This window comes from Pangasianodon hypophthalmus, chromosome 18 (assembly GCF_027358585.1).
Source record: "Pangasianodon hypophthalmus isolate fPanHyp1 chromosome 18, fPanHyp1.pri, whole genome shotgun sequence".
NCBI lineage: Eukaryota > Metazoa > Chordata > Actinopteri > Siluriformes > Pangasiidae > Pangasianodon > Pangasianodon hypophthalmus.
In genome coordinates, this window is record NC_069727.1 from 60,198 (window position 1) to 75,000 (window position 14,803).

General features: G+C 46.4%; 1 protein-coding gene across 6 annotated transcripts in view; it reads left to right on the forward strand.

Annotated features, from left to right (window-relative positions):
* The window catches only part of osbpl8 (oxysterol binding protein-like 8), a 60,551-nt gene extending 46,365 nt beyond the window's left edge, over positions 1-14,186 (forward strand). For 3 of the 6 annotated variants that reach the window (XM_053241752.1, XM_034313235.2, XM_053241756.1), the window contains 13 exons: positions 3-187; positions 2,159-2,240; positions 2,335-2,433; positions 2,514-2,610; positions 2,706-2,804; positions 2,899-2,996; positions 3,077-3,166; positions 6,596-6,732; positions 10,355-10,540; positions 11,044-11,197; positions 12,642-12,747; positions 12,826-12,931; positions 13,014-14,186. In XM_053241752.1, coding sequence (XP_053097727.1) covers positions 3-187; positions 2,159-2,240; positions 2,335-2,433; positions 2,514-2,610; positions 2,706-2,804; positions 2,899-2,996; positions 3,077-3,166; positions 6,596-6,732; positions 10,355-10,540; positions 11,044-11,197; positions 12,642-12,747; positions 12,826-12,931; positions 13,014-13,134 — 1,560 coding nt within the window. In that variant the 3' untranslated portion in view covers positions 13,135-14,186. The remainder of the gene's footprint in view (positions 1-2; positions 188-2,158; positions 2,241-2,334; positions 2,434-2,513; positions 2,611-2,705; positions 2,805-2,898; positions 2,997-3,076; positions 3,167-6,595; positions 6,733-10,354; positions 10,541-11,043; positions 11,198-12,641; positions 12,748-12,825; positions 12,932-13,013) is intronic. The other 3 variants (XM_053241753.1, XM_053241754.1, XM_053241755.1) reach the window with 3 other exon arrangements.
* The last annotated feature ends 617 nt before the right edge of the window (positions 14,187-14,803 follow it).

Sequence of the window (14,803 nt, forward strand, 5' to 3'; positions counted from 1 at the left end):
AGGCGGGTGAGGCGTCTCAGACGGAGACAGTGTCTGAGGAGAATAAGTCTCTGATCTGGACACTCCTGAAGCAGGTTCGGCCCGGAATGGATCTGTCCAAAGTGGTTTTGCCCACCTTTATCCTTGAGCCCAGATCATTCCTGGATAAACTGTCTGACTACTACTACCATGCTGACTTCCTGTCTGAGTGAGTGAGCACACACAAGCAGCATCGGATAGGCATAAAATTTAGAAACAGTGTTTACAGTGTAGGAGTCCACACAGAAACAGACTGCCCCATCCAGCTTAGGCACAAGTACAATGGAGCTGTTCCCAGCTCTAGCATTTTTCCAGTTTGTCTTTTGTGTTCAGGCAAGTGATATGGCTTCCTGCACACAACCACACTAGAACGAGTCTATGTGGTGTTCTATGAGGTCAGTGCACCTGGGAATAATAATTTTGGACTGCCACTTGGCAAACTCTAAACTCTTGGACAGTGAAAGATATTCTCCAAGTGAGATTGGAGTAGAATCTGATGTGGAATACAATAATCTCAGCTCATCTGTCTCTGCCACAGCCATCGCCAGAGCAAGAGGGCAGTCTCTCTCCAATATTTAATCAGATTGTGATGGTAAATCTAACTTCCCCAATCTACCAAGTGACCTCCCATTCTACCCAAATGAGGCTTCCAACCATTTATCCCAATTTTGACTATCATCTTGTACAAACCGAAGAATGTGGTATTCTTTATCAGTTCATAAAGCTCACATGTTGTATGTAACATAAATGACTTTACTTGATCAGCTAAGATCTCTTTTAGGGTCCCAACTCGAGAGATTATGCAAAACAGTGCCCCAGTCACACTTTTCATGGAGATGGTGGCACTTCTTTGGGAAACTCACATAATCTACAAGATCTAGTGCGATGAGGTATCGCCATGCTGACCAGGCTAGTGGCCTGATGAGATTTATACCAATTCTTTTGTAGGGCATCTTGATAAGTAGAAGTGGGTGCAACAGCTGACTTTCCCAGCATGGCACACTTCACCTACATACATCAACGCAAATGCCCAGCCACTAGACACAGGCCATTAAACAGGTGTAGTGTTTTATAAACCCGCAGGTGCCTTGGATTTACAATGAGTCATGAGAAAACTGCATTTCCCCGTGGCTTTTTGGGGCCATCAGTTACCCCACAGTTTCATTTGTTTAATTTGTATAGTTTTTTTTTTTACGGTTTATTAGTAATGACTGGTGGTGAAGTGTTAGTGCGACCCCAGCTCGAACACTGAAATCTCGGTGACCTGGTCAAAAGCATTCTGCAAGATACTGTCACAGAATTGCTCCAGAGGAAAGTAAATTCATGGTGTGGAACATGGATCAGGTGTGCCACATTAGCCATTTCCTTTCTGGCTCGTTCCTGCTACCCTTCCTCATGATGCAGACACATGACAAACTACAGCTCAACTTTTACTATTTGACAAGCCAGGCCAAGTCAGCTATCTATATCACATTTAAAAAGGCAGTAAATGTCAACCAAAGTGCTGCACAGTAGAATCAAATCAGTATAAGATTAAGATTAAGGTAGAATCAAATCAGTATAAGATTTAATCAAATAGATTAAATAAAGCAATAGAGAAACATCAGAAACAAAGACCATCAGTAACAAGACAAAAACCAAACAGATAGCCAGGTGATGGAGACCTTACAAAAACTCAAATGCCTTGGAGAATAAATATGTTCTTAAATTGCATTTTAAAATGTCTGTTGTGGGGGATGACTTTATAAACAATGATAAACTATTTGACCATCACCTTTGAACTTCATGTGTGAGCATGGAATGGTTAAAAGCTGCTGATTAGAAGATCTTAAGATTCTGGAGGTAGAAAGGTGGCAAAGAACATCAGAGATGTAGTACTATGTAGAGCTTTAAAAGCAATAGCTTTAAAAACAATCATTTTGTATGTTGATTGGGTTTGATAAGGGATTGGTAAGTGAATGCTTTGATTTGATTGTGGTTTATTTGGGTCTGATTAGATTTCAGGTGGGTTTGTGTGAGCTCTTTATAAGTTTGATTTGGTTTAAGGGTGTTGTAAAGGTTTAGTTGGGTTTGGTTGGGATTTTATTTGGTTAAGAGAGTGTGTGTCTGTGATTGATGGGGTGTTTCTCTCTCTGTTCAGAGCCGCAGTAGAGGAAAACGCCTACAACCGTATGAAGAAGGTGGTGAAGTGGTACATCTCCGGATTCTACAAGAAACCAAAAGTAAAGCATCTCTTCAGCTCAGCAGTACAGAATACAGACACCATTTCCACATGTGGCTTAAGTATATGTGTGTGTGTGTGTGTGTGTTTAATAGGGTCTGAAGAAACCATACAACCCCATCATAGGAGAAACGTTTCGCTGCATGTGGATTCACCCAAAGACCAACAGCAAAACATTCTACATCTCAGAGCAGGTACACACTTATCAAGGACACACACACACACATGCACACACACTGTACTGCCTCTGACGTGTGTTCTCTTTCTCCTTCAGGTATCTCATCATCCTCCAATTTCTGCCTTCTATGTCAGTAACAGGAAGGACGGATTCTGTCTGAGTGGCAGCATCCTGGCCAAGTCGAAGTTCTACGGTATTCACAATGGTTCTTCATTGTTTAGCTCTTTTATTGTGTGTGTGTGTGTGTGTGTGTGTGATAGCATATGACTGTTTCTGTTTCATTTTCAGGAAATTCTCTGTCGGCTATTTTGGATGGAGAAGCGAGACTAACCTTCCTAAACCGAGGAGAAGATTATGTCATGAACATGCCGTATGCACACTGCAAAGGTAACACACACGCTTACAGTCACATATACACACATGCATAGGATTCATGAAGACAGCCTCACTCTGTGTGTGTGTGTGTGTGTGTGTGTTTAAGGTATTCTCTATGGGACGATGACGCTGGAGCTTGCAGGTCAGGTCACCATCGCCTGTGAGAAAACAAGCTACAGTGCACAACTGGAGTTCAAACTGAAGGTGTGTGTGTGTGTGTGTGTGTGTGTGTGTGGGGTAACCATTCTTGTGCCCTTATACATTACTCTGTCTCTCCCCATCAGCCGTTTCTTGGCAGTAGTGACAGTGTGAATCAGATCAGCGGGAAGATTAAACTGGGGAAAGAAGTGCTGGCTACACTCGAGGGTCACTGGGTAAGTATGTGTGTGTCTGTGTATGTTTGTGTGTATGTTTGTATGTTTGTGTGTGTTTGTGTGTGGATGCTGAAACACAATGAAGCAGCATTATATTATTGCATTAGCGTGGTGGTGTGTTTATGGTTGATGTGCTACTCCAGCAGTTATAATCGTTTCTTTGGCAGTCTGTAAGCATGTCCACATGGGGGTTTAGCTTAAGTCTCAACCTCAGACACCTTATTTAACTGGCTGAGGTCTACCTGGTTTGGACAGCATCACTCTGAGAACTTTTCGCTGAGTCTGAGCTTCCTCTATAACAAAGTTCCCATACTCGGGGTCATGAACCCATGTGGGTTTGCTTGATTTACGAATGGGGTTGTGAGAGAAACTCACAGTCTCCTTTTTTGTTCTATTTATTTATTTTGCAAATTAATGTTAGAAATATCAATCCAACTACTTTGTACACCGATCAGCCATAACATTATGACCACTGACAGGTGAAGTGAATAATATTGCTTATCTCGTTACATTAGCACCTGTCAAGGGGTGAGATATCTCAGGCAGCAAGTGACCAGTCGGTTCTCGAAGTTGATGTGTTGGAAGCAGGAAAAATGGGCAAGCGTAAGGATTAGAGAGACTTTGACAACAGCCAAATTGTGATGGCTAGATGACTGGGTCAGAGCATCTTTAAAACGCCAGGCCTTGTGGGGTGTTCCCGGTATGCAGTGGTTAGTACCTACCAAAAGTGGTCCAAGGAAGGACAACCGGTGAACTAGCGACAGGGTCATGGGCTGCCAAGGCTCACTGATGCATGTGGGGAGAGAAGGTCCGTCTGGTCTGATCCCACAGAAGAGCTTCTGTAGCACAAACTGCTGAAAAGTTAAAGTTGGCTATGATAGAAAGGAGTCAGAACACACAGTGCAGTGCAGCTTGCTGCGTATGGAGCTGCGTAGCTGCAGAGCGGTCAGAGAGCCCATGCTGACCCTGCCCACCACCGAAAGCTCCTACAATGGACACGTGAGCAACAGAACTGGACCATGGAGCAATGAAAGAAGGTGGTCTGGTCCGATAAATCACATTTTCTTTTACATCATGTGGAAGGCCGGGTGTGTGTGCATCGTTTTACCTGGGGAAGAGATGGCACCAGCATGCACTATGGGAAGAGCGCAAGCTGGTGGAGGCAGTGTGATGGTCTGGGCAATGTTCTGCTGGGAAACCTCGGGTCCTGGCATTCATGTGGATGTTACTTTGACACGTACCACCTACCTGAACATTGTTGCAGACCAGGTACACCCCTTCATGGCAACGGTATTCCCTAATGGAAGTGACCTCTTTCGGCAGGATAATGCGCCCTGCCACACTGTAAAAATTGTTCAGGAATGGTTCGAGGAACATGACAAAGAGTTCAAGGTGTTGACTTGGATTCCCCAGATCTCAATCCAATGGAACATCTGTGGGGTGTTCTGGCCATCAAGTCCGATCCATGGAGGCCCCACCTCACACCTTACGTGGACTACATGGATCTGCTGTTAACGTCTTTGTGCCAGATACCCCAGCACACCTTCAGGGATCTAGTGGAGTCCATGCCGCGACGGATCAGGGCTGTTTTGGCAGCAAAAGGGGGACCAACACAATATTAGGCAGGTGGTCATAATGTTATGGCTGATTGGTGTATTTTGAAATGTTATTAGGGGTCACAATAAATCACGCCACATTTAAATGAAAAGTGTATGTTTTTTTTCACTATCCTGACACACAGCACTAGTGCAGGAATTAAGCAATACAAACAGACCAATTTTCCCGTCCATCTAACGCCGCTAAACAAACTAGCATTGTGTTTCATGACTGTTATTGAGAACTAACACTAACCGGTTTTCATATTGCAGTTAGTGTTTGAATTTTAAAAACCTCTCATTTCACCTTCAGAGGTACTGAAAGGTCTGTTTTGTGCACCAATCTTCTGGATTTTTCTGGATTAGTAAATATTTCTGAATGTAAGGTCAGAGTTTTTGATTTGCGACGCAGAGAAATGTGCTGTAACATGGCGGAAAGTTTCAAAGAGAAAAAGAGCTTTTCGGCCTGATTGAATTCAGTGTGCGTGTAATTGATAAACACATTACAGTTCGACTTGGAAACCTGGCAGACATACGTGTTCTGGCTGTGATGTTTCAATTGTAATGGATGTGGCTTTTTAATGCTCCAGATGTACATAAGATATGCAGGCAAGTATATGAACAATGCTGCTTGCATTGCTGCTGCTTCTGCATGCACACGCAGTCATGCGTCAAGTGTAATCCAGGGCACTTTGCTTAGTATCCGGCTATATCATACCACAATGGTGTGGATTATTTTCCAGTAACAACATGCCTCATCATGCTCCTCACCCTTTCAGTGTTTGATACAGTGAACCACAAGACTCTCTTGTCCACCCTCATGAGCCTAGGAATTCGTGGTGCAGCATGGCAATGGTTTGCTTCCTACCTGAAAGGTCGGTCATATCAGGTGACATGGAGGGGATTCACATCTGCTCCTCGCAGACTCTCCACTGGTGTTCCACAAGGCTCAGTACTTGGTCCTCTCCTGTTCTCCCTCTATACTCAATCTCTTGGTGCGGTCATATCCTCACATGGGTCTTCATACCACTGCTATGCAGATGACACTCAAATCATCCTCTCCTTCCCTCCCTCAGACTCTCATGTTTCTGCTCGGATATCAGCATGTCTAGCAGACATCTCATCATGGATGACAACTCACCAGCTGAAACTTAATCCCAGCAAAACTGAACTGCTGTTCATACCAGGTGATTCAACCCCATCTCAGGATCTTGCAATTTCCCTGGACAATTCTCTGATCTCGCCTTCGGTTACTGCACGCAACCTTGGGGTAGCCATGGACAATCAACTGTCCTTCTCCTCTCTCATTGCTAATCTAACACGCTCATGTCGATTTCTCCTTTATAACATCAGAAGAATTCGTCCATTTCTTTCCTCACAGGCCACACAGGTGCTTGTTCAGTCCCTTGTCATTTCGACACTATTGCAATTTACAAAGCTGCATCAGTCACTTTATTATTTATGAGACTCTTGTTGTTGCTAACTTAATATTGCTGCTTCATTTATTGCTGCTACACCACTCAGTAATTTCCAGTTAATCATTACTGGAAGTGGTGGACATCAGGGCATGGTTTTCAGGTAAGTGGGGCATGTTTAACATCAGTTACGCTTTTCAGCATCTAGCGAGGGTGAAAAGCGGTCACTCAGTCTTAGCTGGCATATTTTTCCCCAGGGAGCAGAGCCTGCAGCTCTGCCTCATGTACCGGCGGGTTGCTGAAGCCCGTTCGGTAGTTGAGGAGGCAGTCCTGGATGAAGAAATATTGAGTGCAGGGTAGTGGTTGCTCATGGACCCGTCTTCCACTGCTAACCCCTGGGTGTGTGTTCCTTCCCTCAGGACAGTGAGATCTTCATTAATGATAAGAAGACAGGTGTGTGTGAGACTTTCTGGAACCCAACACCGGAGCTCCGTCAGAGTCGTCTGACCCGCTGCACTGTCGCTCCAGAGGAACAGGGGGACTTTGAGTCTGAGAAGTATATACACACACACACAGCACACACGCACAGCACACACACAGCACACACACAGCTCAGAGAGAGCTCACACACAGCAAAGAGAGAGTGCACAAACACACAGCACACAGCACACACACAGCACAGAGAGAGCTCACACACAGCACAGAGAGAGCTCTCACACAGCACAGAGAGAGTGCACAAACACACACACAGCACACACACAGCACAGAGAGAGCTCACACACAGCACAGAGAGAGTGCACAAACACACAGCACACACACACAGCACACAGCACACACACAGCACAGAGAGAGCTCACACACAGCACAGAGAGAGTGCACACACAGCACACACACAGCACAGAGAGAGCTCACACACAGCACAGAGAGAGTGCACAAACACACACACAGCACACACACAGCACAGAGAGAGCTCACACACAGCACAGAGAGAGTGCACAAACACACACACAGCACACACAGCACACAGCACACACACAGCACAGAGAGAGCTCACACACAGCACAGAGAGAGTGCACAAACACACAGCACACACACACAGCACACAGCACACACACAGCACAGAGAGAGCTCACACACAGCACAGAGAGAGTGCACACACAGCACACACACAGCACAGAGAGAGCTCACACACAGCACAGAGAGAGTGCACAAACACACAGCACACACACACAGCACACACACAGCACAGAGAGAGTGCACACACACACACACACACACAGCACACAGCACACACACAGCACAGAGAGAGCTCACACACAGCACAGAGAGAGTGCACACACACACACAGCACACACACAGCACAGAGAGAGCTCACACACAGCACAGAGAGAGTGCACACACACACACAGCACACACACAGCACAGAGAGAGCTCACACACAGCACAGAGAGAGTGCACAAACACACAGCACACACACACAGCACACAGCACACACACAGCACAGAGAGAGCTCACACACAGCACAGAGAGAGTGCACACACAGCACACACACACAGCACACACACAGCACAGAGAGAGTGCACACACAAACACACACACAGCACACAGCACACACACAGCACAGAGAGAGCTCACACACAGCACAGAGAGTGCACACACACACAGCACACACACAGCACAGAGAGAGCTCACACACAGCACAGAGAGAGTGCACAAACACACAGCACACACACACAGCACACAGCACACACACAGCACAGAGAGAGTGCACACACACACACAGCACACACACACAGCACACACACAGCACAGAGAGAGTGCACAAACACACACATACACACACAGCACACAGCACACACAGCACAGAGAGAGCTCACACACAGCACAGAGAGAGTGCACAAACACACAGCACACACACAGCACACAGCACACACACAGCACACACAGCACAGAGAGAGTGCACACACACACACACAGCACAGAGAGAGTGCACACACACACACACACAGCACACAGCACACACACAGCACAGAGAGAGTGCACACACACGCACACAGCACACACAGCACAGAGAGAGCTCACACACAGCACAGAGAGAGTGCACACACACACAGCACACACACAGCACAGAGAGAGTGCACAAACACACAGCACACACACACACACACACACAGCACACACACAGCACAGAGAGAGTGCACAAACACACAGCACACACACACACACAGCACACAGCACACACACAGCACACACAGCACAGAGAGAGTGCACACACACACACAGCACAGAGAGAGTGCACACACACACACACACAGCACACAGCACACACACAGCACAGAGAGAGTGCACACACACACACACAGCACACACAGCACAGAGAGAGCTCACACACAGCACAGAGAGAGTGCACACACACACACACACAGCACACACAGCACAGAGAGAGCTCACACACAGCACAGAGAGAGTGCACACACACACACACAGCACACACACAGCACAGAGAGAGTGCACAAACACACAGCACACACACACACACACACACAGCACACACACAGCACAGAGAGAGTGCACAAACACACAGCACACACACACACACACAGCACACAGCACACACACAGCACACACAGCACAGAGAGAGTGCACACACACACACACAGCACAGAGAGAGTGCACACACACACACACACAGCACACAGCACACACACAGCACAGAGAGAGTGCACACACACGCACACAGCACACACAGCACAGAGAGAGCTCACACACAGCACAGAGAGAGTGCACACACACACACACAGCACACACAGCACAGAGAGAGCTCACACACAGCACAGAGAGAGTGCACACACACACACACAGCACACACACAGCACAGAGAGAGTGCACAAACACACAGCACACACACACACACACAGCACACACACAGCACAGAGAGAGTGCACAAACACACAGCACACACACACAGCACACAGCACACACACAGCACAGAGAGAGTGCACAAACACACAGCACACACACAGCACAGAGACAGTGCACAAACACACACACAGCACACACACACACACAGCACACACACAGCACAGAGAGAGTGCACAAACACACAGCACACACAGCACAGAGAGAGCTCACACACAGCACAGAGAGAGTGCACAAACACACAGCACACACACACAGCACACAGCACACACACAGCACAGAGAGAGTGCACACACACACACACAGCACACACACAGCACAGAGAGAGCTCACACACAGCACAGAGAGAGTGCACAAACACACAGCACACACACACAGCACACAGCACACACACAGCACAGAGAGAGCTCTCACACAGCACAGAGAGAGTGCACACACACACACACAGCACACACACAGCACAGAGAGAGCTCACACACAGCACAGAGAGAGTGCACAAACACACAGCACACACACACAGCACACAGCACACACACAGCACAGAGAGAGTGCACACACACACACACACACACACACACAGCACACAGCACACACACAGCACAGAGAGAGCTCACACACAGCACAGAGAGAGTGCACACACACACACACACACAGCACACAGCACACACACAGCACAGAGAGAGTGCACAAACACACAGCACACACACAGCACAGAGAGAGTGCACACACACAGCACAGAGAGAGTGCACACACATGCACTCACACACACACACACACACACACAGCACAGAGAGAGCACACGCACACACACAGCACACAGAGAGCACACGCACACACACAGCACACAGAGAGCACACACACACACAGCACACAGAGAGCACACACACGCGCACACACAGCACACAGAGAGTACACACACACACACACACAGCACACAGAGAGCACACACACACGCACACACACAGCACACAGAGAGCGCACACACACAGCACACAGAGAGTACACACACATGCACACACACACACACAGCACACAGAGAGCACACACACACACACAGCACACAGAGAGCACACACACACGCACACACACAGCACACAGAGAGTGCACACACACAGCACACAGAGAGTACACACACATGCACACACACACACACAGCACACAGAGAGTACACACACACACACACACACACACACACTTTCTTTGTCTCTCTTTGCATCTTTCACTCTATTCTCTCTGTCTGTCTGTCTGTTTCTCCGTAGACTGTGGCAGCAAGTGACTCGTGCTATACTGAATAAAGACCAGACGGAGGCAACCAATGAGAAGTTTGTGTTGGAGGAAGCTCAGAGGAAGTCTGCGCGAGAGAGGAAGCTGAAGAATGAGCAGTGGAAGCCAGTGCTGTTCGATCAGGATGCCAGCAGTGGAGACTGGCACTACCGATACGCAGAGTAAATTCACATCACTGCCGCTCTGTGACTGATAATAATATACCGAGTCAAGGAACACAACAGCTCCCTCTGCAGGAGCTGTTACACAGCAACATTAAACAAATTATAATCATAACTAATCAAAATAGCATAATTCATACTGCAATTAATAGCTCATAACAGATCATAATAATGGCACTAGCATTAATAATAACTAACATTAGTTTACCATATGTAAAGTAAATAATACGGCCCTCTAGTGGTCAGATGCAGCACTGCAGCACAGCAGTGACAATGACACAACAGAGCAATGACATCATTATCTATATCTTACTCTGTTTTTCTCTCACTTTTTTTGTCTCTCTCTGTCTGTCTCTCTCTCACTCTGTCCGTCTCTCTGTCTGTCTCTCTCTCACTCTGTCTGTCTCTCTGTCTGTCTCTCTCTGTCTGTCTCTCTCTCACTCTGTCTGTCTCTCTGTCTGGCTGGCTCCCTGTCTCTCTCTCTCTCTCTCTCTCTCTCTCAGCACTCGTCCGTGGGATCCTCTGAATGATTTGGTGCAGTTTGAGAAAGATGGCCGAGTTCAGACTAAAGTTCGTCACAGGACTCCTATGGTACGTTCAGCCAGTGTAGTTAGTCTCAGTGCACAGGGCTGCCGGAGGGACAATTACCTGAGCCAGGTACGTCCTTCAGCGACGCCCAGTTTGTTTATCCTGCTGTGCTCCGCTCATCCACCAAAAATCACTATCACCAGGCTGAACCACCTCACTCTGGCTTGATATTTGTTTGTTTGTTTTGCTCTGCACTAACATGTCCTGTGTGTGTCTGTGTGTGTGTGTGTGTGTGTGTGCAGAGTCCATAATTTTTACGCACATTTAGACATTGCATAAAAGGTCAATCACCAATCCCACCATTCACTAAACCCAATAACCAAACCCAACCAATCACCAAACCCAACCAATCACCAAACTCCACCAATCACTAAACCCAATAACCAAACCCAACCAATCACCAAACTCCACCAATCACTAAACCCAATAACCAAACACAACCAATCACCAAACTCCACCAATCACTAAACCCAACCAATCATCAATCCCACCAATCACCAATCCCACCAATCACTAAACCCAATAACCAAATCATCCAGTCACCCATCCCACCAATCACTAAACCCAATCACCAAACTCCACCAATCACCAATCCCACCAATCACTAAACCCAACCAATCACCAATCCCACCAATCACTAAACCCAATCACCAATCCCACCAATCACTAAACCCAACCAATTACCAATCCCACCAATCACTAAACCCAACCAATTACCAATCCCACCAATCACTAAACCCAACCAATCACCAATCCCACCAATCACTAAACCCAACCAATCACCAATCCCACCAATCACCAATCCCACCAATCACTAAACCCAATCACTAAACCCAATCACCAATCCCACCAATCACTAAACCCAACCAATCACCAGTCCCACCAATCACTAAACCCAATCACTAAACCCAATCACCAATCCCACCAATCACTAAACCCAACCAATCACCAATCCCACCAATCACTAAACCCAATCACCAATCCCACCAATCACTAAACCCAACCAATCACCAATCCCACCAATCACCAATCCCACCAATCACTAAACCCAATCACTAAACCCAATCACCAATCCCACCAATCACTAAACCCAACCAATCACCAGTCCCACCAATCACTAAACCCAATCACTAAACCCAATCACCAATCCCACCAATCACTAAACCCAACCAATCACCAATCCCACCAATCACTAAACCCAATCACCAATCCCACCAATCACTAAACCCAACCAATCACCAATCACTAAACCCAATAACCAATCCCACCAATCACTAAACCCAACCAATCACCAATCACTAAACCCAATCACCAATCCCACCAATCACCAATCATCACTAGGTGATTGGAGGAAGCATGGCTTATGTGTGTGAGTGAGAGAGAGTGAGAGAGAGCTGCTTACATGTCCTTCAGCTGTGATAAAATACAGCATAGAGATTCACAGTGACTTTAAACACTGTGTGTGTGTGTGTGTGTGTGTGTGTGTGTGTGTACACATATGCGTGTTGCCTAGGTAACGGGACCAAAGCGGAAGCATAAGCAGAATGATAAACCCAAAAATCCAGAGAGTGGCTGCTCATCTCCAGAACTGGAACATCACGACTCATCAGGCAGTGAGAGTGAGACACATACACACACACATACACACACACACACACACACACACACACAAGTATTGTAAAATGTGTGTGTTACAGGACAGAAGAGTAAACCAGGCAACCGTGGGAGGAAGAAAGTGTCGGATCTGTGTGAGTTACAGAGTGCAGTGGAGTCCATCAAACACACACAGGATGACATCTGCAGGTATATACACACACACACACACACACACACACACACTCTGATAAGCATGGAGTAATGGTAACTGAATGTTGATTGTGTACAGGAGTGTGAGCGCTCTGCGGAGTCGGGTAGAGGATCAGGGCTTCTTCTTCACACAGAGAGATTACGTCATCATCATCTTCCTCATCGGCCTGCAGCTCTGCCTCAGCCTCATCCTCAAATAGAGAGAGAGAGAGAGACTCTACTTTATCCTCAAATCTCTTCTTTCATCTCCCCTCCCTCTGTCTCTCCATCCTTCTGTCTTATCCCCCCCCCAAACACCAGTCTCTCTCTCATATCCACATTCCATTTATACTCGTTAGCGTAGTGAAGGCAAGAGTCCGCATTTCAGGGCAGAGTGCTGATTGGCTGGTTCAGAGTGAGGTGAAGTGAATGATGGGAAAAGTATTTCTCTGAGGTACACCTCTGCACTCTGTCTGATTTTTATTCTGGTTTTTATTCGTCTTTGTATTGTTTCAGTTTTTATGTGTCCATTCTTCCTGCTGTTCACTGTGTGTGTGTGTGTGTGTGTGTGAGAGAGAGAGAGAGTCACACACCAGTCTAATGTTTTTAAAATGTGTTGGTTTTACTCATTGACAGAAGCAGAATATGTCTTTTTTTACGAATTAACATAAATCATTAATGTGATATATGTTCATTTTAATATTTAAGCGAGTGGACTTTACATTTCATATGATTTAAAAAAACAAATAACTGTTTACACACAACAGTAGCTGTGTTAGCGCTTTAGCGTTAGGATTAGCAGGAGTATCTAGGGCGTAGGGAATAGGGCGTAGGGTTTAGGATTTAGTATCAGCCCTGCATTCAGACTTCCTGTTGTAGCAGAACTTCCTGTTGTAGCTCGCCTCTTCTTTTTTAGCTTAGATGTAAATATTTAAAGCCAAATAGCCAATCAAATGACTGACTGTTGTGTGTGCGAGTGTGTGCGTGTGTGTGTGCGTTTGTGTGTGTGTGTCTGCCAGACATCTGAATGTGTTCACATTAATAATAACTCCAGTTAATGTGCCTTGAAGGGCAGGGCTTCCTCAGAGGGTGGGGTATCAGAGAGGGGCGTGGTCCAACGGTTTAATTCCCTTTTCCTGTTCATTTGTTTTGTTGTGTGTGTGTGTGTGTGTGTGTTCCTGCAGTTCACTTCAATGTTTATCTGAATGACTGAAGTTAACCTCCTGTATGTTAATCACCTGTAACACACCTCAATAAAGAGTAGCAAAACCTCCTCACACGCCTCTTGTGTGTGTGTGTGTGTGTGATTTATAACAGTGTTCATACACTAATGGATCAACAGCACATGCTCCTGGACATTTCAGAACCTTTCCTGTATGATAGACTGTTACTGGATCAGTTCCTGCCCTACTAAAAGGTTCCTTTAAAAAGTTCCTGAACAATTTTGAGTTCCAGAAAATTTTCTCACGTTAGTGAAAAAGTTCTTTAGCTCTGTTTATGCTTCTCCGGTTTAAATAGCAGCCATTAAAAGAGCGCACGTGTGTGTGTGTGTATTCATGCATTCAGACTTTATGACTGCAGCAATGCATTCTGGGTAACCTGTGTGCCTGAAGTCTACAGTGATGTGAAGTCGACCAAACCCTGACACAAGAACGCTACAAACTGAGTGGACCAGGATGAAGGATTAGAACACAATGAGACGCTCTGCATGCACTAAAGGGCGTTGAAGAGCACAGTGTTTATTCCACTTCCTGTTTCCCATAATGCTTTGCTCTCCTCAGCCTTTTATCACATGCAGTATAAAATATTTAGGAGTGCATGTGGTGTGCGTTTGGAGGATCACAGGTGCGGACCTGAAACACACATACACAGTGTACAGGGCAGGAATGT